Consider the following 22,584-nt stretch of genomic DNA (forward strand, 5'->3'; position numbering starts at 1 on the left):
TGAAAGGGCACATGGGTGAAGTCTGGAAATACCAGGCATAAGCTTCCTTGGCTCCTCTTCCCGTGAAGACATGCTTACTGTCTTCCAAATAAGACATGCTTAATTCCCCGGCAGTGAGGTGTGGCAACGTGTGTGGAATGTTGCATCCAGGGACATTCATTAGACTCAGTGCTTGGGATTTTTCTTGAGAGCTGATCCTGTAGGCGTACTCTGCTTGGCAAGTACCCGAACCCCAGACTCTCAAAAAGAAAGCATATTCAGTATAAACCATATTGTCTGTACAATCAGTTTAGACATAGGGGGTCAGTTTTTAAGTTCTGAGAATGGTGAGAACTCTCCCTAAATCTAAGTTCCCATACACGAGGCAATGCATAAACAGCCCTTTTAAAGGATACCAGTCAATCAATCAATCAGTCAATCAATAAATAAATAAAATAAAGGATACCAGTCAGCCCTCTATGTTAATTCTGTTTTTTTAAAAAAATAACTAATTATTTTTTTAATTTTAATTTTTTATTAATATATAATATATTGTTTCTTTTCTGAACAGCAGGTATCAGCACTCACACAGCTGCTTAATTCCTTTATTTTTAAAAATGGACTTTATTTTTTAGAAGAGTTTTAGATTCACAGAAAGATTAAGCAGAAGGTACAGAGATTTCCTGTATCTCTCCTGTCCCCACATTACACAGGAGCTTCCCCAATATCAGCATCCTGCACCAGAGTAGTGTATTTGTTATAATCTATTAACCCGGATATCCCCATCATCATTACCCAGAGTCCATAGCTTACATTAGCATTCACTCTGGGTGTTGTATCTTCTAAGGGTTTTGACAAATACATAACAACGTGTCTACCATTGTAAATAGCGTAGTTTCACTGCCTGGCAAATCCTGTGCTCCACCTGTTCATCTTGTCCTCCCTCCAACCCCTGGCAACCATGGAATTAATTAATTAATTAATTAATTTTTACTTTTCTAGAATGTTATATGCTTAGAAACATGCATTAATTAGTGTTTCAGATTGGCTTCTTTTGCTTAATGTGCCTCTAAAGTTTTCGTGTCTTTTCATGGCTTGTTAGTTCTTTTTTTTTTTTTTTAAGCACCGAATAATATTTCATTGTTCTGATGTACCTTAGTTTATCCCTTCACCTACTGAAGGATACCATGTTTGCTTCCAGGTTTTGGTGATTATGAATAAAGCTTCGGTAGACATCCATGAACATGGAATATCTTTCCATTTATTTAATTCTTTGATTTCTTTCATCATGATTTTGTAGTTTTCCTCATATAGATTTTATATGTATTTTGTAGATTTATACCTAAGTATTTTATTTGAGTGCTAATGTAAATGGTATTGTGTTTTTAATTTAAAATTAGTTGTTTGTTACTAATATATAGGAAAGTTGCTGACTTTTCTACAGTCAACCTTGTGCAGTTTTGCCAGAATCATTTTTTTTTTAAAGATTTATTTATTTACTTAGAGTACAGGAGTGGAGGGGAGAGGAACATAGGGAGAAAGAGAGGGGAAGCAGACTCCCTGCTGAGCAGGGTTAGTGGCTGGTCATTTCCAGCCCCTGAGATCATGACCTGAGCCAATACCAAGAGTTAGAGGCTTAACCGACTAAGCTACCCAGGCACCCCTCATTTTTTAGTTCCAGTTTTTACTTGTTGATATTTTTGGGTTTTTTACATAGTTGAACATGCTATCTGTGAGGAAAAACAAGTTTATTTTTTCCTTCCTAATCTTTGCACCTTTTATGTATTTATCTCATACTTTTGCATTAGCTAGGACTTCCAGTATGCTGGTGAAAAGGTATGGTGAGAGAAGACACTCTTGCCTTGTTTCTGATCTTAGTGGTAAACTTCTACTAGTTTCTCACCATTAAATATATTAGCTATACACATTTTGTAGATGTTCTTTATCAACTTGAGGAAGTTCCTTGTTATTCCTAGTTTGCTGAGAATTTTTATCATGAGTTGTTGGGCTTTGTCAGATGCTTTTTCTGAGTTTTTTAATAAGATCATGTGATTTTTCTTCTCTAGCTGTTGATGAGATGGATTACATTTATTGATTTTTGAGTACAGAGCCAGCATTGCTTACCTGAGATAAATCCCATTTGGTTGTGATTTAGAATTCTTTTTTTATCTTGTTGGATTTGTTTTGCCTAATATTTTGTTAAGGATTTTTGCATCTGTGTTCATCTGTAGTTTTCTTTCCTAATAATGTCTTTGGTTTTGGTACTAGGGTAATACTGCTCTCATAGAACAGAAGTATTTTCTGCTTCTGTCTTCTAGATGAGATTGGAGATAATTGCTATAATTTCTTCCTTACATGTTTGGTAGAAATTACCATTAACCGCTCTGTGCCTGATGTTCTCTGTTTCGGAAGATTATTAATTATTGGTTCAATTTCTTTAATAGACATAGGCCTCTTCAGATTGTCTATCTTTCTGTGTATTTTGACAGATGCGCCTATCAAGGAATTGATCCATTTAATCTAGGTTATCACATCTGTGGGCATAGAGTTCATAATTCTAATGTGTGTTTTCCCAGTACCGTTGAGCAGTTCTCTAATTCTCACTGGACAGTGACCAGTGTCCCACAAATTTAACTCAATTCTGATACTGTCTGTCTAACTAGAAATAGTGTCAGATCCCACAGGTTTAGGGCTCAGTCCCGTAAGACTGCCCTTTCTCCACTTCGGATGCTAGTCAAAGTCCAGGATATGTCCTATGTTTCATATTGATTGGCTGTAAATTGGAGGTTTCCATGATCCCATCAAGATTATTGAGCCATTTTAATCTTCATATAATATCCTTTTAATGACCATGAGATCCGTAGTGATATTCTCTCTTTCATTTCTGATATTAGTAGTTTGTATCTTCCTTCCTTTCTTTTTTTCTTTTCAACCATCTGTCAATTTTATTGATATTTTCAAAGAACCAACTTTTGGTTGTATGGATTTTCCTCTGTTTTCTGTTTGCAATTTCACTGATTTCTGCTGTACTTCTTTTCATCTGCTTACTTTGGATTTAATTCGTTCTCCTGGTTTCCTAAAGCAGAAGCTTATGTTAGCGATTTTATTTTTATTTTATTTTTTATTTTTTTAAAATATTTTATTTATTTATTTGTCTGTTTGTTTGAAAGAGAGCAAGAGAGGGAGAGAGAGCACAGAGTAAAAGGGAGAGGGAGAAACAGGCTCCCTATGGAGCAGGGAGACCGATGCGCGGCTCTATCCCCGGACCCCGGGATCTGAGCCAAAGCCAGATGCCCAACCAACTGAGCCACCAGGTGCCCCTATGTTAGTGATTTTAGATTTTCTTTTCTAATGTATGCACTCAAAGCTATGAATTCCCAGTAAGCACTGATTTCAACTATATCCTACAATTTCTTTCTTTCTTTCTTCTTCTTTTTTTTAATGAAGTTAGCTCCATGCCCAGTGTGGAGCCCAGCACAGGACTTTAACTCACAACCCTGAGTTTGAGCTCTGAGCTGATATCATGAGTCAGATACTTAACCACCTGAGCCACCCAGGGGCCCCTGTCCTACAAGTTTTTTTATGTTGTACTTTCATTTTTGTTTAGTTCAAAATATTAAAAAATTTCTCTTGAGCTTTCTTTCTTCACCCATGTATTATTTAGAAGCCTGTTTTTTAATCTCCATATATTTTGTGATTTTCCAACTATTTTTTTGTTATTGATTTTTTTTAAAAATTTTATTTATTTATTTGACAGACAGAAATCACAAGTAGGCAGAGAGGCAGGCAGAGAGAGAGGAGGAAGCAGGCTCCCCACAGAGCAGAGAGCCCGATGTGGGGCTTGATCCCAGGACCCTGGAATCAGGACCTGAGCCGAAGGCAGAGGCTTTAACCCACTGAGCCACCAAGGCACCCCTATTACTAATTTTTTGTTTAATCCCATTGTGGTCTATAAGCAGACATTGTAAGATTTCTAGTCTTTTGCATTTACTGTGGTGTGTTTTATGGCTGTGTGATGTATTTTGGTATTTCATGTGAGCTTGAGAAGAATGTGTCTTCTGCTGTTGTTGGATAAAATAGTCTATAGATGACAGTTATATCCAGTTGAGTGATGGTGTTGAGTTCATCTATGTCCTTAGTGATTTTCTGCCTTCTGGATTTGTCCTTCCCTTCCTCCCTCCCTTCCTGCCTCCCTCCCTCCCTTCCTCTTTCTCTCAAAGATTTTGTCTGTCTGTCTATCTATGTATTTATCTATTTGACAGAGAGGGGGAGGGCGCGTGCACACATGCAAGCACAAGCAGGCAGAGTGGCGGGCAGAGGGAGAGAGAGAAGCAGGCTTCTCATGAAGAGAGGAGCCCAACACAGGGCTTGATCCCAGGACCCCAGGATCATAACCTGAGCCACCTAGGTGCCCCTATATTTGCAGTTCTGTTACTTTCTGACACTGTTATTTTGACATTCTGTAGTTAGGCATGTACGTATTAAGGATTGTTACATCTTTTTGTAGAATTAACCCCTTTACTTTACGTAATGCCTCTATTCCTGAAAACTTGCCTTGCTCCAAAATCTGCTCTGTCTGAAATTAATATAGCTATTCCCCACTTTCTTTTAATTGGTGTTGGCATTGTTATCTTTCTCCATCTCTTTACTTTTAATGTATGTCTTTATATTTAAAGTGAGTTTCCTCTAGACAACATAGAATTGCATTTTGTGTTTTGATCACTCCAGCAATATTTGTATTTAGACCACTGATGTTTAAACTGATTATTGATATTGTTGGATTAATATCTACCATATCTGTTACAGTTTTCTAGTTGTAACCCTTGTTCTTTATTCCTATTTTTTCTTCCACTCTTTTTTTTTCTTTCATGCTTTTAATGGAGCATTTCATACGATTCAGTCTTTTTTCTTTTGTAGCATATTAATTATATTTCTGTTTTTGTTATTTTTAATGGTTGCCCTAGAGTCTGCAATGTACATTTAGAAGTAGTCCAAATCCACTTTCAAATAACATTATACCACTTCATTGGTAGTGCAGGCAAGTGAAATGAATAACAAAATATTCCTAGTTCTTCTCTCCTGTTCCTGAGATCCTTGCTGTCATTTATTTTGCTTACGTGGAAACTCACAACTCCTATATCATTTTCTTCTCTCTGAAGGACTTTTTTTTTTAACATTTTTTTTTTGCAAGGTCCATTTGTTGGCAACAAATTTCCTTAATGGTTTTTTGTTTGAGAAAGTCTTTATTTCTTCTTTCCTTTTAAAGAGTAATTTCACAGGGTACATAATAGGTTGGTGGTTATTTTCGCTCAACACTATTTCACTACATTTCCTCCTTGGTTGCATGCATTCTGAGATGTCAGATGTAATTCTTATGTTTGTTATGGTATAGGTATGGTGGTGGTTCTTTTGCTGGCTTTTTTCCCCCCATTTTTTTCTTTATCATTGATTTTTTGCAGTTTGAAAATGGTATACCTAGGTGTAGTTTTTTTTTTTTTTTTTTTTTTTTGGTACTTGTTGTGCTTGGTATTCTTGGAGCTCACCGGACCTGTGGTTTGATGTCTCCCACCAATTTGGGGCAATGTTGAGTTGTTTTTGCTTCAAGTATTCTGTTTCTTCTGTCCATTACTTTTTGTAATTTCCCGCAGTTCTTGGATAATCTGTTGCTGGGTTTTTGTTTTTGGGGTTTTTTACCCTCTGGTCATTTTTTTTTCCTTCGCTTTTCAGTTTTGGAAGTTCCTACTGATACATGTGCAAGTCCGGAGAGTCTTTAGCTGTGTTCTGTCTGCTGCTGAGTGCCTCACAGGTGTTCATTTTTGATCTCTAGTATTTCTTTATGATTCTTATTCTTATGATTCTTTTTTAGAATTTCCATTTCTGTGCTCACTTTCTTTATCTGTTCTTGCATGCTGTCTCCTATTTCCACTAGAGCTCTTAGCGTTATTAGTTATAGCTTCTAAAATTCCTGTCTGATAACTCCAGCATTTCTGTCACGTGTGAATCTGGTTCTGATGCTTACTCTTCATATTGTGTTTTTTTGCCTTATAATGTGGCTTGCTGAAAGCTAGACATGATGTACTGATAAAAGAAACACCATCCTTCAAAAACAACAACAACAACAACAAAAACCCACCATCCTTTAATGGCATAATAGTAAGGCGTTAGATAGGAAGTGATATATAGTCTGGTGATTAAGTCTCAGTCTTTTATTTATTTATTTTTTAAAAGATTATTTATTTATTTATTTGATAGAGAGAGAGAGAGGGAGAGAGAGAGATCAAGTAGGCAGAGAGGCAGGCAGAGTGAGAGGGGGAAGCAGGCTTCCCGCCAAGCAGAGTGCTTGATGTGGGGCTTGATCCCAGGACCCTGAGACCTGACCTGAGCTGAAGGCAGAGGATCAACCCACTGAGCCACCCAGGCGCCCTGCTCTCAGTCTTTTAAAGTGAGCCTCTGCCCATAGGGTGTGAATTTCTCACATGCTTCTCAGTTTTTCCCCTCTCTTAGGTGGGAGAAGATGACTAGATGAGCTGAAGTTGGGTATTCCCCTTTTATATGGAAGGGTGGAGCAGGCTGGAGTTGGGTGGATTAATCTCTGGTAAAACCCTAATTGGTTAGGTGCTTAACAAGTTGCCTTGTTAAGAAGAGAATGCTCTGGTGTATCTCACAATAGTTATTGTCCTCCTCCCCTTGCTGAAAAATAGAAAGTTTTCTCTGATAATACCTTGAGATCCTGCTCATAAAAATAAAATTACAAAAATGTGGGAAATCCCCCATGTCTGGGCCCTTTTGGATTTTAGCTTCCAGAATTGTGCACACTTAGCCTCCAGCAGTTTGTCTGTTTCAGCTTAGATCTGTGGTACTGGTTGTTGGTGATATTCTGGTTATGGATTTCTGCTCTGTTAAATTGTTATTCCATCTGTCTATGTCTCTAATTTTGGGGACACCATTTGGCCTGTGACCTCACTTCAGAAGGATCTCAGGAGAGTTGTTTGTTTTTCATGGTATTCATCTTTTTCCTTGTTGGATGGAGTGGTAACTTCCAAGTTCCTTAAATGCTCTATTGGAAACTGGAAGTAATTCCTTGTTTTTGATGCTTATGTCTCAACTATGCTTTGTGTCACCTTGTCTAGAAAAAACTTTGCTTTATCTCCAGAAAGCAAATCTTCACTCATTTGCTCAGGTGGGTTGGGAAGAGATGGTTGCCAGAGCTCTTGAGTAAGGAAGGCAAATTAGGTACCTACCCTACACACTCCCAACAACGTTAATCTGTTCTAAATCCTCTTTCTTCTCTACTGTCAGCAGCAGGCATTTCCTTCTGCTACCAGTTCTTGACTTTTCCGAGAATTCAGTGGTGCAAAATAGGCTGGTTCTTAACGTTTCTTGTTACTACCAGTATATCATGCACCTTTGGGTCTTAGTAGGTACTGTATACCTGTTATAGTTTTTGACATAGTATTGCTGTTATTGCTCCTCATGTTTTCTTTATCCTTGTCTGTCTGCTCTAAAAAAAATCTTTTAATTTTTTTAAATAAAAAAGGGAGAGAGCTTAATGAAATGGTTGGGCTCCATCTGCGATACCTCTTTTGATGTTTTTAATTTGTTAAGTTTTTGTTTTTTTTTTTTTTTTTTTTAGATTTTATCCATTTGTTTGACAGAGATCACAGGCAGGCAGAGAAGCAGGCAAAGAGAAGGGGAAGCAGGCTCCCTCCTGAGCAGAGTGCCTGATGTGAGGCTCGATCCCAGGACTCTGGGATGATGACCTGAGCAGAAGGCAGAGGCTTTAACCCACTGAGCCACCCAGGTGCCCCTGTTAAGTTTTTATTTAATGGAAAATACTCAGTTAAAGCTTAGTTTCTTTTCATTTTCCTCCTTTCCCATGTCACACATGAAAATCAACAAAATCATATAATTAGTTAATTACCGGAATCATTTTGGCAGAGATTTGTGCCTTGTCATGGTTCTTCATTGGCAGGTAAAGTTAAGAATTACTTGATAGTGGAAGTATTTCTTATTTTAATCTTTCTTCGTGGGGAAGGGAATAGACCTGTATGTAGTTTCTTGTTTTTGTTTTTTTTATAAATAAGTATCAATGGCCTATTTCTCTTTTTTAAGGTTTTATTTATTTGTTTATTTATTTGAGGGGAGTGCAGGGGGAGGAGCAGAGGGAGAGGGACAAGCAGACTCTGCACTGAGTGGGGAATTAGGCATGGGGCTCAATGTTAGGGCCCTGAATCAAGACCTGAGCCGAAATCAAGAGTGAGATGATTAACCAGCTGAGCCACCCAGGTGTCCCATCAGTGGCATATTTCTTTTTATCCCTTTCTAAAGGTTTTTTAATTTTTATTTTTAAAAATTTTTTGTTTTAATTCAACTTAGTTAACATATAATATATTATTAGTTTCAGGGGTAGAATTTTGTTGCTCATCAGTTGCGTATAACACCCAGTGCTCATTACATCAAGTGCCCTCTTTAAATGACCATCACCCACTGACCCCATCCCCCACCTCATCACCAGCAGCTCTCAGTTTCTTTCCTAAAGTTACGTCTCTTATAGTTTGCCTCCGTCTGTTTTCATCTTTTTTTTTTTTTTACTTTCCCTTCCCTTCTATGTTCATCTGTTTCTTTTTTTTTTGTTTTGTTTTTTGCTTTTTGTTTTTTTTCCTTAAATTCCAGGGCTATTTCTTAATATTAAGTAATAAGCATCTGAAATATGTATGGGGAAAATTATTTTAATAGGTGGTAAATGTGCCCCTACCCCCATTTGAAGATGTTCTTGACCATCTCATTAAACAGGCTGCTGGCAACTATTCTGATTTCTTATCACAATTTAGTCATTTAAATGTAATTATTTACCTCTTAAAGATTTTCAAAAATAATGTTTCTGCAATTTCTTTTCATAATACACAGAGAAAGCAACCAGTGAGATGAATACTGCTGAGGATTGGGGCCTCATTTTGGATATTTGTGATAAAGTCGGTCAATCTCGAACTGGGTAAGTGTTGCAAAGTTTCAGAGGAGCTTTATTGATTCTCTTTTATTAACATGAATAAAATGAGAGTAAGAAGGTAAAGTATATTACAATTACAATTTAGTTTAAAAAGGGACTTCTTTGCTAGCAAGATTTGAGGAATCATTCCATTTAAATTACTCTCAGTAACCAATCAGGGTAACATGACTGGTAACAATGTTGATATTTTAATTAAACCCTTGTCCAGAGTTGCTTCCCAAAGTCTAGCTTTTTCCACTGACTTTTAAAACCATTAGTGATTTCTCAGTTAAGTGATTTCTCAAGTTTCATGGTTATTTTTCAGTTCTTCATTGTCATTTCTGCAGTATTCTACCTAACCAGTAACTATAGAAAGACAGTTCAGGACAATATAATCTTAAACTTTTTGGCGTAAATCTTTTTGTTCATACAGAGCTTTCAATACAGCAAGTTGATTAACTGGTATACAGATTAATAATTTCCTTAATTCCTGGGTTAATAACATCTGATTTTAGCAGCCTCATTTACCCTTTTGTGCCATAGAAATACTGTCTAATTTGTGTACTTCCCTGTGAAAAATGTTAGAGAACACTGCTGTGTTACGCTTGATTCTTCTTCTTTTTTTTTTTTTTTTTTAAGATTTTGTTTTTAAGCAACTTCTATATCTAACATGGGGCTCCAACATGGGGCTTGAACTTCTAACCCCGAGATCAAGAGTTGCATGCTTCACCATCTGAGTCAGCCAGGCGCCCCATACTTGATTCTTGTGGTGCTAATCTTAACCCTCTGATGATGCTTTCTTTGACTCTCCTTCCTCCTAAACATAGGAAGTTCCTTAAACTTCCTTTGATCCTTTCTTTTTTCCTCTAATACTTTTTTCTTTTCTAGTACATTCTTTTTTTTTTTTTTTTAAATCTTACGACTTATGCATATCTTTATATGGGTGACATCTGTATTTTCAGCTCTGATTTTTCTCATTGTAGCAGTAGTCTTGGGAACACATCTTTATTTCTGGGTATCATACTATATAAGCTTTGATCTCACCATGTAGAAACCTGAAGTCAGGTCAGGTCTCTTTTTGCTTTAAACCTGCTTTCCCTCTTTTGTTCCCTATCTCTGTTAATGACAAGATTATTTAATTTGCACTTGAAACCTCAGAGTCACCTCCACATTAATACTGTTGCTAAATTCTGTCAGTCTGCCTCCAAAATATCTCGCAGACTGTTGATATTATAAAGTCTTCTCAGTTAACTTCTTGAACCTGGCCAAACCAGGCAAGGGTCGTTTGTGTTCAGGGGTCTTTCTGCCCCTTCAGTCAAGCCCTTTTTGTAACATGCAGCCCTTTTTAGGTTCCCCAAAATGTGGCCTCCAAATGTGGCCTCATCCATCCCCTTTGTTGTTTCTACATTTTAGTGTACTGAGTCTTTCTCTTTCTGACCCTGTTAGTTCCTTAATTTAATTGGAATTTGAGTAGCTACTGTGTATCTTTTCCTATTTCTCTATTTCTGTTGGTCCCACTTTACTTGAGACATTCCTTACCATGGCTAGACTATTGAATTAACCTCCTGGTGTTTCTTTCCATTTCTTTCCTATCCACTTCTTATATCCAGTTGCCCTATAACAGCTCTGACCATATTACTACCCTGCCTTCTGCAGTGAGTTGTCTGTCCTCCCTCTAGGCATCTGACTGATTTATTTTTCATTTATTTTTCCTCTAAGTACCATTTTTTTCAACAAAAGCCTTTCAGTTGCTAGTGCTTTTCTACCTCAGTTTATGCTTTTGGTCATTGTATTCCTTTAGTGTGAAGTATTTTATTCTCCCATTTTCTGTCTCTGTTTTCTCATTATCTTTCCAGGCCCAATATACATATCATTTCTTCCACAAAGCTTTCTTTATCCCCTTTACAGCAAATCATATTATGGTCATGTGAATCCTCAAAGCACTGTATCAAAATCATTCTTACTTGTATTTTGTTGTGTGTTATAGTAGGTTTATGTCTATGTGATAGACTTAGATTTGTAGAATGAAAAGGTCCATGAATTTTTGTTGTGCAGTTTAGTGGTAGTTTAGTTTAGTTTAGTAGTCGAGAGCATGGGACTCTGGATTGAGACTGCCTGGGTTCACATCTTAGCTCTGACCGCTTTGCTGTGTCACACTGGGTATCTTATCTTCCTCATTTGCTATGTAGGAATAAAAATAGTGTCTTCCTCACAGGGGCTTATTATCAGTGTGAGATTAGTTAACATATATAAAGTGTTCACAGTAGTATCTGGCACATGGTTAAATGGGTGCAACTTAACCTCTTTTTGATTGAAGTTCAATTTTGTGACAATTTGGCTGTTAAGGATTAGGTATCAAAAAAAAAAAAGGATTAGGTATCAACCCAATTCCATCCAACTATATTTTGGAAATAAAACGTTCATCTAGCATTCCAGTTACAGTGTCCCTCCTCTCTTCACTCTGTCAGTTTTCTTTTCATCTTTACATTGGTAAAGTTAAATTTGGTATTCATTTTGTAGATACTTTTTATAATGATTTGTTGCTTGAAATGCAAAGATAAACTCCCTTTCATTACTAGAAATATTCCATATTTTTCAGTTAAAAAATTTATAATCATCTGAAATTCTGCATAATGTACAGTGAAGATGAAGAGTTCAGTTTGTTTTTCTTCATGTTAACAGTTATTTTACTAGCAACATTTGTTATTTTTTTCCTTATTTTTTCTTACAATGAGAATTAAAATCTACTCTCTTAGCAACTTTAAAGTTATAATAAAATATTGTAAGTATACTGTCCATGGTGTACATTATATTCCCAGAATTTACGTAAAGCTGGAAGTTTTTACCTTTTGACCCCCTTCACCCACTTCACCTCACCCCATCCCCCACCTCTGGCAACCATCAACCCCACTATTCTGTGAGTTCAGTTTTATTAGATGCCAGGTGTGTGTGAAATCGTACATTTGTCTTTATCTGTATGAGTTATTTCACTTAGCATAATGCCCTCAAGGTCCATCCAGTATTGGCCTCATATATTTAAAATGACCTAATTTGTAGCTTTAAAAAACTTTCCCATTTTTTTAAGATTTATCTATTTATTTGAGAGTGAAAGAGAGAGGGAAAGGGGGTGGGGCAGGGCACAGGAAGAGGAAGACAGAGAACCAAGCCAACTCTACATCGAGTGTGGATCCTGATGTGGGGCTTGATCTCACTACTCTTGAGGTCAGACCTGAGCTGAAACCATGAGTCAGACATTTAACTGACTTTGCCTCCCAGGCACCGTCCCCCCTCCATTTGTCTGTTTTTTATCTAGAATCAATAGGTTGTATTGATAGTATCTATTTATTTAGATCAGTACATGATTTTTTTTTTTTCAAATTTATTTTAGACTGTATACTTCTTATCAGTATGTTCCTTATTATTTCAGTTACTTTTGGGAGTTTTAATTGATGTTATGCTAAGTTTATGAATTAGGAAGGATTTTCAACTTTGATGATCTAAATAATGAGGTATAGTTCTTTTTGTCCTTTTAAATAATGTTTTTTCCTTTTCTCTTTTCTTCCTTTTCCCCTTCCACTTATTTTTCCTCCCTTTATATTTATTGTCTTTAGTTCCTTTAAATTATTAAGTTAATTTCTAAGCATTTATTTGTTTATATAAATGCAGTCTCTTGCCATAGCTCTTGTTAATAAAGAATTGTTTGGAAAGGAGTAAATAATAATTGAGACACTATTCTAATATTACTGAGCTTTTAAAAAATAACAGTTGTGTTAGGTATTCTCAGATCAACTTAGTAGTAGAAAATTATGAAGGTGCTTTTCAGGTGAACAGTAAACTGTGGGATATTTATGGTGGTGTTCGTAATATTTCTTTTGTTTGCTTATTTATTTTTATTGTGGTAAAATATATATAGAATAAAATTTATGACTTTAAACATTTTGTGGCATGTTTGTGACATTGAGTACATTCACACTGTGGTGGGGTTATCATCAGAAGTTATCACTTCTAGTACTTTTCATCATCCCCAACTAAAACTCTGCTTACTAGACAACTCCTTACCACCCCACCCCCCCGCCAGCATCTGGTAACCACTCATAGTTTGTTTCTAATCTTTGATCATTTTGTAATTAGTTTATATAGAGAACTTGCGGAGATTTGGTTTGTGTTTTCTAGGAACCTACATACATATGTTTAGTTATGGGTTGCTGATGGTAGCATAAGAATATTGAACATTACTTTAGGTTGTCAGTGAGGTATTCTAGGTACCTGGTGTGCTTTAGAGAAGACTGAGAAATGCCCTTGGTGTGAGAGGGTATTCTTGAAACCATACCCATGTGATGTGTATTTTCCTGAAACAGATTTGGGTAGGGTAGGTTGAAGTAGAGGGAAGTTATAGATTGGAATGCATTTCATAAAGTTATTTGTGTACTAGGCAGCAATGTAGATTTTTTTAAAAAAAGATTGCCATTTGGTTTTAATCTAATTTTATAAAATGTACAAATCCATTTAAGTAGGTGGATTTGGAGATTGTGGAGGCAACTTGAGGAAAAGCTTTTCTTTTTCTGTAAGCTTTGATATTTTTATCAAAATGATTTGTAACTATCAGTATATTGTGGAATTATTTAGTGCATAAATAAAATAATTTTTGTCAAGCTTTTCTTACTCTGACCCTCCAGATTGTTTTGGCCTTTTCTTCTTCTTTTTTTTGTAAGCATCATCTATTTTAGAGTTGTAGCTTGGAAAATATTCTCAAGTTTTAAAGGGAAGAAAAAGAGCCATTATTGTGAAATTTTATTTAGTCAGAACTGTGACCCAGAAACATGGCTTCCAGTGTTTTGAAAAACGTTCCTTTAATTCTTTCTCTTTTTTAAAAGTTTTATTGTTCTGTTCTTTAAACCATGTGCACATATGTGTGAGTGTATTTATATTTGTTGATTTCAAGAAATGCTTATATAAAATATGTACTTTTTTGACTTAAATATAGATTTATATTTACATGGCTCAAAAATTAAAACAGCTTGAAAAGATGAACATGGACAAGTCTAACTCCTATCCCTGTTTTTCTCTCCCATCCTCTATAGATAACTGCTTTTGTTCCTTTTGTATCTTTGCATTCTTTCTTCACAGAAATATGAATTTATTTTCCATTCATATATAATAAGCATATTATATACAGGGTAATTAGTTAATTCATTAATATATCCTGATAGCCTTAGAAATACATTTCTTTTAATGTCTGTTAGCAGTGCACTGGTTGTTAAATTGACAAATTTAGAAATCACTTTCTAGCTTAACATGAGTTTTTGATTAGTAGCATGTAGAATATTACCACACTTAAATAATAATTATTAACTAAAATCATTTACTTAATAACTACAAATAACTATATCAGTCTCAGGAAACTTAGCAGATGTCGTTACTATTTGCTTCATATAGGTTAGAGATTTTTTTCTGAGCCTGAAATGTTTGAATATGCTGGACTTGAAACTATAAAGAACATTCTGAAAATTTTTTCTGACTTCCTAGGATATTCACATGACTTTTACTGTGCAATTCCAGTGTATGAGTAAGTACTGAAAAATGCCTAGCCAATGAGGTCATCTGATGGACTGAAAAGTCTGTTTGTTTAGAATCAAGAGAACTTTGAATATGATGGTAACAGTTTTCTTTAACATGTCTTCACATAATGAATAGCCTTTGTTAGTTTTAATTGATTTGCTTATATTCTCATGTGAAAAATAAATGTGAGGGTAGGTGTTGATTATCCATAATAAGCTAAAATTAAAGTTTTCTAATTGACATCTAGATTAATTTTTGCTATTATTTTATAGCTGTCCTGTCTTTGCTTAGCTTTGGACAGAGATATAGTTGGCTGAATGTGGAAAACATGATGTAACTTTTTTCTTTACTTGGTTAAGGGATCTATTTAGGTGGTAAATCTTTGATTTATTCCTGTAGAACTAGAAGGATAATGGTAGTCATTACTGACATTTTGTCAAAAATACAAATATAAACCTTTGGAAAAGATTTGGCTAAAAATGCTTTTCATTTTATCTGTCTTGTCTTGAACTTGGGCTGTAACTATTTCTGTTTTTCAACTGGAGTTTAAAAGAATATTTCCAGATTTTTTTTTTAAAAGGAAAAGTAGTCTTTTACTCAGCCATCTTCAGTCAGGTAGAGAAACACATCTCTTCCAATTGTAATTGTATCTTCAACTTATAGGCCTTAATTTTTAGTCTTTCAAGTGCTCTTTTAAAAATAATAGCCAACATTTATTGATGGTTTATTATTTTCCAGGTCTTGTTTAAGGTCCTTAGAAACATATTTGTAATTATCATAGCAGCTCTAGGTAGTATAGGTTTTTCCAGTTTACAAATGGAATCTAATTCATTTTTAGGATTAAATATAATTTAAATTAGGGGAAATCCCAACGGGAGTAAAATTAAAGGATTTTTTGTAAAGCGTGATCTTGATTTTCACGTCTCTTTTACTTTTTACATTGTGGACTTATTTTTAGTTAGTTTCATTCTCTCTGCATCAGTCATTTTTTCTTTTTTCTTTTTTTTAAAGATTTTATCTATTTGACAGAGAGAGACACAGCGAGAGAGGGAACACAGCAGGGGGAATGGGAGAGGGAAAAGCAGGCTTCCCGCTGAGCAGGGAGACCCATGTGGGGCTCAGTTCCAGGACCCTGCAATCATGACCTGAGCCGAAGGCAGATGCTTAACGACTGAGCCATCAGGCACCCCAGTCATTTTTTCTTTTATTTGACAAAACAGTACTGGCTGGGTATCATGTTTTGTGTATGTGGTGGTAAATAAGACAACAAAGCCTTTGACATCAGCTGTGGTGACAGTCTACTAGAAGTAGAAATAAACAAGTAGACAGATAACAAGCTACGAAGATAGTGATCAGAGTGCTTTAGTGGAGAATAGAAGGGGAGACCTACTTAGATGTTGTAGGGAAGGACTAGTTTGAAGGGATAACATTTATGATTTTAAAGTTGAGAAGAACCTAAGAGCTGAAAGCAGGTCCGGGGCAGAGGAAATAACATCTACACGAATCCTGCAAGATTAACAATGCTTGGTGCTGGGACTGGGACCTTCAAAGATGCAGAGTAGCTGGAACATAGGTGAGTTGCTCTTAATGAGCATAAGAGTGTAAGAGAGTGAGTGAGTTAGAAAAGTAGAAGTGGTAGTTGGAATGCTTGAAATTGAGGTTATAGAGGGTTTTCACTTACTGGTAATGGCATGGTTCAGGATGTGGCCATGACAGTTAATAGTGGGATAGCAGTTGAAAAGCCAAGATGTTAGGAACATCACTTATATAGTAATAAATTAGTATTTCTGAGAATTAAGACAAGAGCAATGTTGGAGAGGGTGACAGTGAGCCAGGAGTTAAAATCATTGATGGATGAAGGGGTAATTGAGGTGTTTCTTGCTTTTTTGTTTTTGTTGTTATTTTGTTTTTTTAGAGAGAGAAAAAGAGGGAGAGGCAGAGGGAGAAGGAGAGATATAATCTCAATCCATGCCTAGCGTGGAGCCCAACATGGTGCCTGATTCCACAACCTGATGATCATGACTGAACCCAAATCAAGAGTTGGACACTTAACCGACTGAGCTACCCAGAAATCCCACTTGAGGTTTTTTAAATAAATGCAGTAAGAAGATAGTCTGGCCTGATGGGAATTGGATTGTTTTAGGGAAGAGGATGAGAGAATGATTGGAAAGTAGTAAAGGGGCAAAGAAGACCCATATCTTGTACCTACCTATAGAGTGGGAGTAGTATCCTCCCTGGAAGATAGTGGAGAGCCAGATTTCTGTAGCGCCAAAGAATTGAGGATTGGAGCTTTTGTTGATAGTGGACTATGAATTCTACACAGTGGGGAGGTTTCAGAAGGTGAAAAGTAATGCATATGTAGAGCTGATTAATGGTGGATAGTCTGGAGCTTTTCATAGGGACTGGTATAAATAGAAACAATAGGCACGTGTTCTCAAATTCTCAATCTTTGGATAGTAGAGAAAGTTGGGTGCCCAAGACTTCCTCCTGACCTTTGCAGATGGAACCTTGGAAGTCTAGGAAGGAGTGGTTGGGGCTCTCTTTTGACCCTGTCCATACAGGTGAAGGGGCTCCTCTTTGTTTTTGTTTTTGTTTTTGTTTTTGTTTTGTTTGTTTGTTTTCTAAAGATTTATTTGTGTGTGAGAGAGAGAGAGAGAGAGCATATGCGGGGTGGAAGGGGGGTGGCAGGGAAGGGCAGAGGAAGAGAGAATCTTAAGCAGATTCTGTGCTTAGCGCAGAGCTGGACTCAGGGCATAGCCCTGAGATCACAACTTGAGCCAAAACCAGGAGTCAGCCATTTAACTTACTGCACCACCCAGGTGTCCCAGTCTTTGTTATTGTTTTTTTTTTAAAGTGTTTATTTTAATTCCAGTTAGTTAACATATAGTGGTGTATTTATTTCAGATGTGCAGTATAATAATTCAGCACTTCCATACATCACGCTGGGCTCATCATTGGGTAGTCTTACATTGAATCAAAGGCTCTTACCCTTTGCAAGATTAAACATCGTTTTCTATGTTTAAGAGATTTTTGTTTCCTTTTCTGTGAACTGTATGTATCCTTTCATTTCTTGTAGTCCTTGATATATTAGGGGCATACTTGTCTATAATTTGAGTTTGTGTGTATGTGTGTGTGTGTGTGTATTACATTATTCTTTTTGCTTTGTTGTTTTTCCATTTAGAAGTTTAAAATTTTTATATAGGTAAATTCATCAGTCTTTTCTTCTGATTTGTAGAATTTTGAATTGTACAGGACTTACCCTCTCCAAGGGTTTAGTCGGATTAACTCATTTTCTCTTTATGGTTTCATTTTTTTGTTTCATAATTAGTAGACTTTGAAATACAGTTTTAGATTTATAGAAAAATTGAGCAGACAGTATAAAGAATTCTGTATACCCACCCTACCGCTCACATACTGCTATCCTTATTAATATCTTGTATTGTGTGGTACATGTGTTAATAAGTAATGAACCAATATTGATACACTATTATTAACTGAAATCCGTTGTTCCCATTAAAACTTATTTTGTGCTGTACAGTTTTATGGATTTTGACAAGCCTTTAATGATAAGTATCTATCATTATAGTATCACACAGAATAGCTTCACCATTTTAAGAATGTTCTTTGCTCCACATACTCATTCTTCTCCTCCCTCTCTTTTAACCTCTAACAACCATTGTTTGTTTTTTTATATCTTCTTTAATGTTGCCTTTATCAAAATGTTGTATAATTAAGATCCTGTATATAGCCTTTTCAGATTGTCTTCGCTTAACACAGAATGCCTTTTACTTAGCAAAATGCCTTTAAGCTTCATATGTGTCCTTTCATGGCTTGATACTTCATTTCTTTTTATTTCTGAATAATATTCCAGTATATTCCAGTATATTCCAGTACTATAGTTTGTTTATTCATCCACCTATTGAAGGACATCTAGATTCCAGTCAGGTTTTGGTAACTGTGAGTAGAGCTGCTATGAAATACATTTCGTGTACAGGTTTTGCGTGTGTGGACTTAGGCTTTCAACTCATTTGGGTAAATACCTAGGAACATGTTTGCTGGATCATTTGGAAGACTATGGTTAGCTTTGTGAGAAATTGCCAAACTGTTTCCTAATGTCTCTGTACCTGTGGCTACAGTTTTTACATTTAAATCTTTGCTCTATTTGGAATATCCTCTTACATAGTATGAGGTGTGGCTCTAACTTTATTCTTTTCTGTCTTGCTACCCAAAATTCCAGTGACATTTATGGAGTAATCCATCTTTTTCTTTTTTGATTTGAAATACTGCCTTTATATATTACACTCCTGTATGTATTACCCTATGTATTTTTGAACTTTATCTTTTGTCCTATTTGTATGTGTATATACATGTGCTGCTTCCGCATGGTTTCAGTTTTTCTAAATACTCCTTTCCCTTCCTACTATCCCCATATAAACATTGGGATTGGCTTGCCTAGTCTAAAAACAACTATTTCTTTTTAAATTGGCTTAGTTTTGGGGGTACCTGGGTGGCTCAGTGGGTTAAAGCCTCTGTCTTCGGCTCAGGTCATGATCTCAGGGTCCTGGAATCGAGCCCCACGTCGGGCTCTCTGCTCAGCAGGGAGCTTGCCTCCCCCCTCTCTCTCTGCCTGCCTCTCTGCCTACTTGTGATCTCTGTCAAATAAATAAAATCTTTAAAAAAACTAAATTGGCTTAGTTTTAAATTAATAAGTTGTTTTTATGATATTAAATCTTCCTATCCAAGAACATAGCATATCTTTGCATCTTTTAGTACTGTTGAATTTTTTCTCTTAGAAGTCTTGAATATTTTTGGTAAAGTTTCTTATGAGGTATTTTTTCCTTTTTCCCGCATTTAAGTGAAGTCTTTCTTTAACTGGTTGTTTGATAGGAATTTTCTTTTTTTTTATCAGTGGACTGTACTATATAACATCTGTGTATTCCTGAAGGGGGAAATTGAGAAGATGATTCAGGAGACATTGGGGTTAGTAGTTAGGGTAGGATTGTGATTCAGTCTCATTTTTTCATCTGTACTTGCCCTAGACAGTGATTTTACTTTTGTATTTTATTACAATTTTTAAAACACAATATATTTTATAGCTAGGACCTATAGAGTCCTAGTGACTATAGAGATCCTTTCAAAGATAAGGAAATTAATGCTCGGAGATTTTAATGTGACTTTCCAAAAGTAGTAACAGAGGTAAAATTTAAATTTAGGTTTTTACTCTCAAGCTTACATTTTTGCCTCACTTTTCAGTGCTGCATTCTTAAGTGCCTATAATGAACAATTATTTGAAAGTTAAAAATCATAAATCAAGACATTCCAATTTGATATTGAAGTTTTGAGTGATTCTTCTCTTTCCCATGCATAAATCACATTGTGTTGTGCTTGACAGATATATACCTTAGTGTTAACATAGTCTAGGAAACTCAAAGTATCACTATATTGAATTTAAGTATGTAGTAACTATTATTCATTCTTCCATCAATCCTCAGTGTTTAGTTTACCTACTTTCCTGCTGAAGTCTTTTGGAATCATGAACTTGTTCTTTAAATGCCAAATAACATCATTTGTGTACTTTATTCATGTACTGTATTCATGTACCATTTCATCTCAGGAGAAACACCTACTTTATTACTGTTTTTTTCTGTTTTTCTTTAATATTTGCTATAGTTTAAGGAAAATGTCCTATTATTTTTTTTTGTCAGGTTCCATGAGGGGGATAATGAAGAAAGTGGTATCCTCATTTTGAAGTTAATTGATCTAAGATCATTGATTTAGTAGTAGATACAGTAGTTAGAATTCAAATTTACTGTCTTTTTAGTGGTAATGATTTCCTTAAGGATGTAAAAGCTTATCACAGTTGTTTGTTTGTTTTTTTAAGATTATTTATTTATTTATTTGTCAGAGAGAGAGAGAGGGAGCGAGCACGTGCGCACAAGTAGGCCGAGTGGCAAGCAGAGGCAGAGAGAGAGAAGCAGGCTCCCCATTGAGCAAGGAGCCCTATGCGGGACTCGATCCCTGGACCCTGGAATTATGACTCAAACCGAAGGCAGCCGCTTAACTGACTGAGCCACCCAGGTGTCCCAAATATTTGCAATAGTTTAAGGAAAATGGCCTATTATTTTTTTGTCAGGTTCCATGAGGGGGATAGCGAAGAAGGGGTATCCTCATTTTGAAAAGTTAATTGGGGGCGCCTGGGTGGCTCAGTGGGTTAAAGCCTCTGCCTTCGGCTCGGGTCATGATCCTAGGGTCTTGGGATCGAGCCCCACATCGGGCTCTCAGCTCCCCGGGGATCCTGCTTCCCGCTCTCTCTCTGTCTGCCTCTCTGCCTACTTGTGATCTCTGTCCGTCAAATAAATAAATTAAAAAAAAAAAAAAAGGTTAATTGATCTAGGTCATTGATTGATTTAGTAGTAGATACAGTAGTTAGAATTCAAATTGACTGTCTTTTTAGTGGTAATGATTTCCTTAAGGATGTAAAAGCTTATCACAATTTAACTTAATATATTTATGATACAAAAATACTTTTCAAATGAGAAATAGAGGAGTGAGACCTATTTGAAATGAGGGTTTTTAACAAAATTTTATAAAGCACAAGATGTCACAAGTCTTGACTCTTTTATCCAGCAGAATCATTTTATGTTTTTGGCTTTTTCCCTATGTATAAATGGAAAGACCTTTTCAGGGAGTCCCACTAGCTGGGAGACTAATGTTGAGGTATTTATCTGACATAACTGTACAGAAACATACTTGAAAGTAGGTAGACATTTATGAATAATGTAACAATTTTGGATATTTACTTGAGGCTATTTAAAGACATTTGAAATTTCATTATTTTTTGAAAAGAGAGTTGCAGGAATGCAAAATTAGTTTTACTTTTCCTTGATCCTTCTGGCTATAGATTTGAGCTGCATCATATGCATGTTTATCTTACTGAATTTAACTGTATTCTTTGTAGCCCCCTCAAATTGTATTTTTCCTAAAGACTTGTCCTAAAGACTTTTCCTAAAGACTTGTGTTTTCGTAAATGTTGTCTTTTTAGTGAGATATCATTTAGTGAGTTATGTGCTATCTCACCATTTTAGTTTTCATTTCTCTTAGAGTATGAATATCTCACTGCACTAAGTGTGATTCACTCAGTGTATGCATTTTTTTAAAACAACATGACCTGTATGAAATCTATTTTATTTTATGTATTTTTTTATTTATTTGACAGAGACAGTGAGAGAGGGAATAGAAGCAGGGGGAGTGGGAGTGGGAGAAGCAGTCTTCCCGCCCAGCAGGGAGCGCGATGTGGGGCTCAGTTCCAGGACCCTGGGATCATGACCTGAGCCGAAGGCAGACACTTAACGATTGAGCCACCCAGGTGCCTGAAAGCCTTTTTCTTCAATGGGTGCTCAAAGTAACAGTTTTGGTTTAATAATGGAAAAGTTGCCTATATTGAGCTTATTTGAGAGATGACGAAGTATGTTTTCTAATAGGTAACTCCCTAATAAAGAGAAATTGATAAACTGCAATTTTTGCCACTGCCCGGACTTTGGAAACACACCCCAGGAAATGGTACTGTTCCCTGATATTTTACAGTGGTGAGATTTGTGCTATGCTTGTTTTTCACATGGTAAGTTTAGAGCAGCAAAGTTATTTTGTAGTTGGAAAACTGGGAAAGATGAAAAATAATTTCCCTTTCCCTGTTCTTGTCCCTGACCCTGGTCTTTTTGTTTGCATGTCTCAAGAAAAAGAAAAGAGAGGATATGTCTTAAAAATTTTTTAAATACAAAAATGGAGTTTTGAGAAGATTTTTAGAGAGACTGCCCTTTACAGAGGTGGGTGATGGGAATCACTGGTAGATTTTTCCTAATGCACATGCAGATTTTACCTTTAGCATGTGTTTTTACAAAATACTTTATGTTTATTACCATCATCAGTCTCTTACCACACATCCTGTGCTCCTCCCAGCATTAGTTAATCTGAATTTTTCCCTTATTATAATCCTATTGTAATTCTAAGACAAGATTTTATGAAAGCATGTACATTTTTCTCATAGAAAACTAACTCAGTGG

The 22,584-nt window shown here is 36.0% G+C and overlaps 1 protein-coding gene across 1 annotated transcript in view; it reads left to right on the forward strand.

Moving 5' to 3' along the window:
• The window catches only part of STAM (signal transducing adaptor molecule), a 97,584-nt gene that overhangs the window by 14,173 nt on the left and 60,827 nt on the right, over positions 1-22,584 (forward strand). The window contains exon 2 of the mRNA XM_080810100.1: positions 8,887-8,971. Within this exon, the coding sequence (XP_080666226.1) occupies positions 8,887-8,971 (85 nt within the window). The remainder of the gene's footprint in view (positions 1-8,886; positions 8,972-22,584) is intronic.

The sequence above is a fragment of the Martes martes genome (assembly GCF_963455335.1).
Source record: "Martes martes genome assembly, chromosome: 8".
NCBI lineage: Eukaryota > Metazoa > Chordata > Mammalia > Carnivora > Mustelidae > Martes > Martes martes.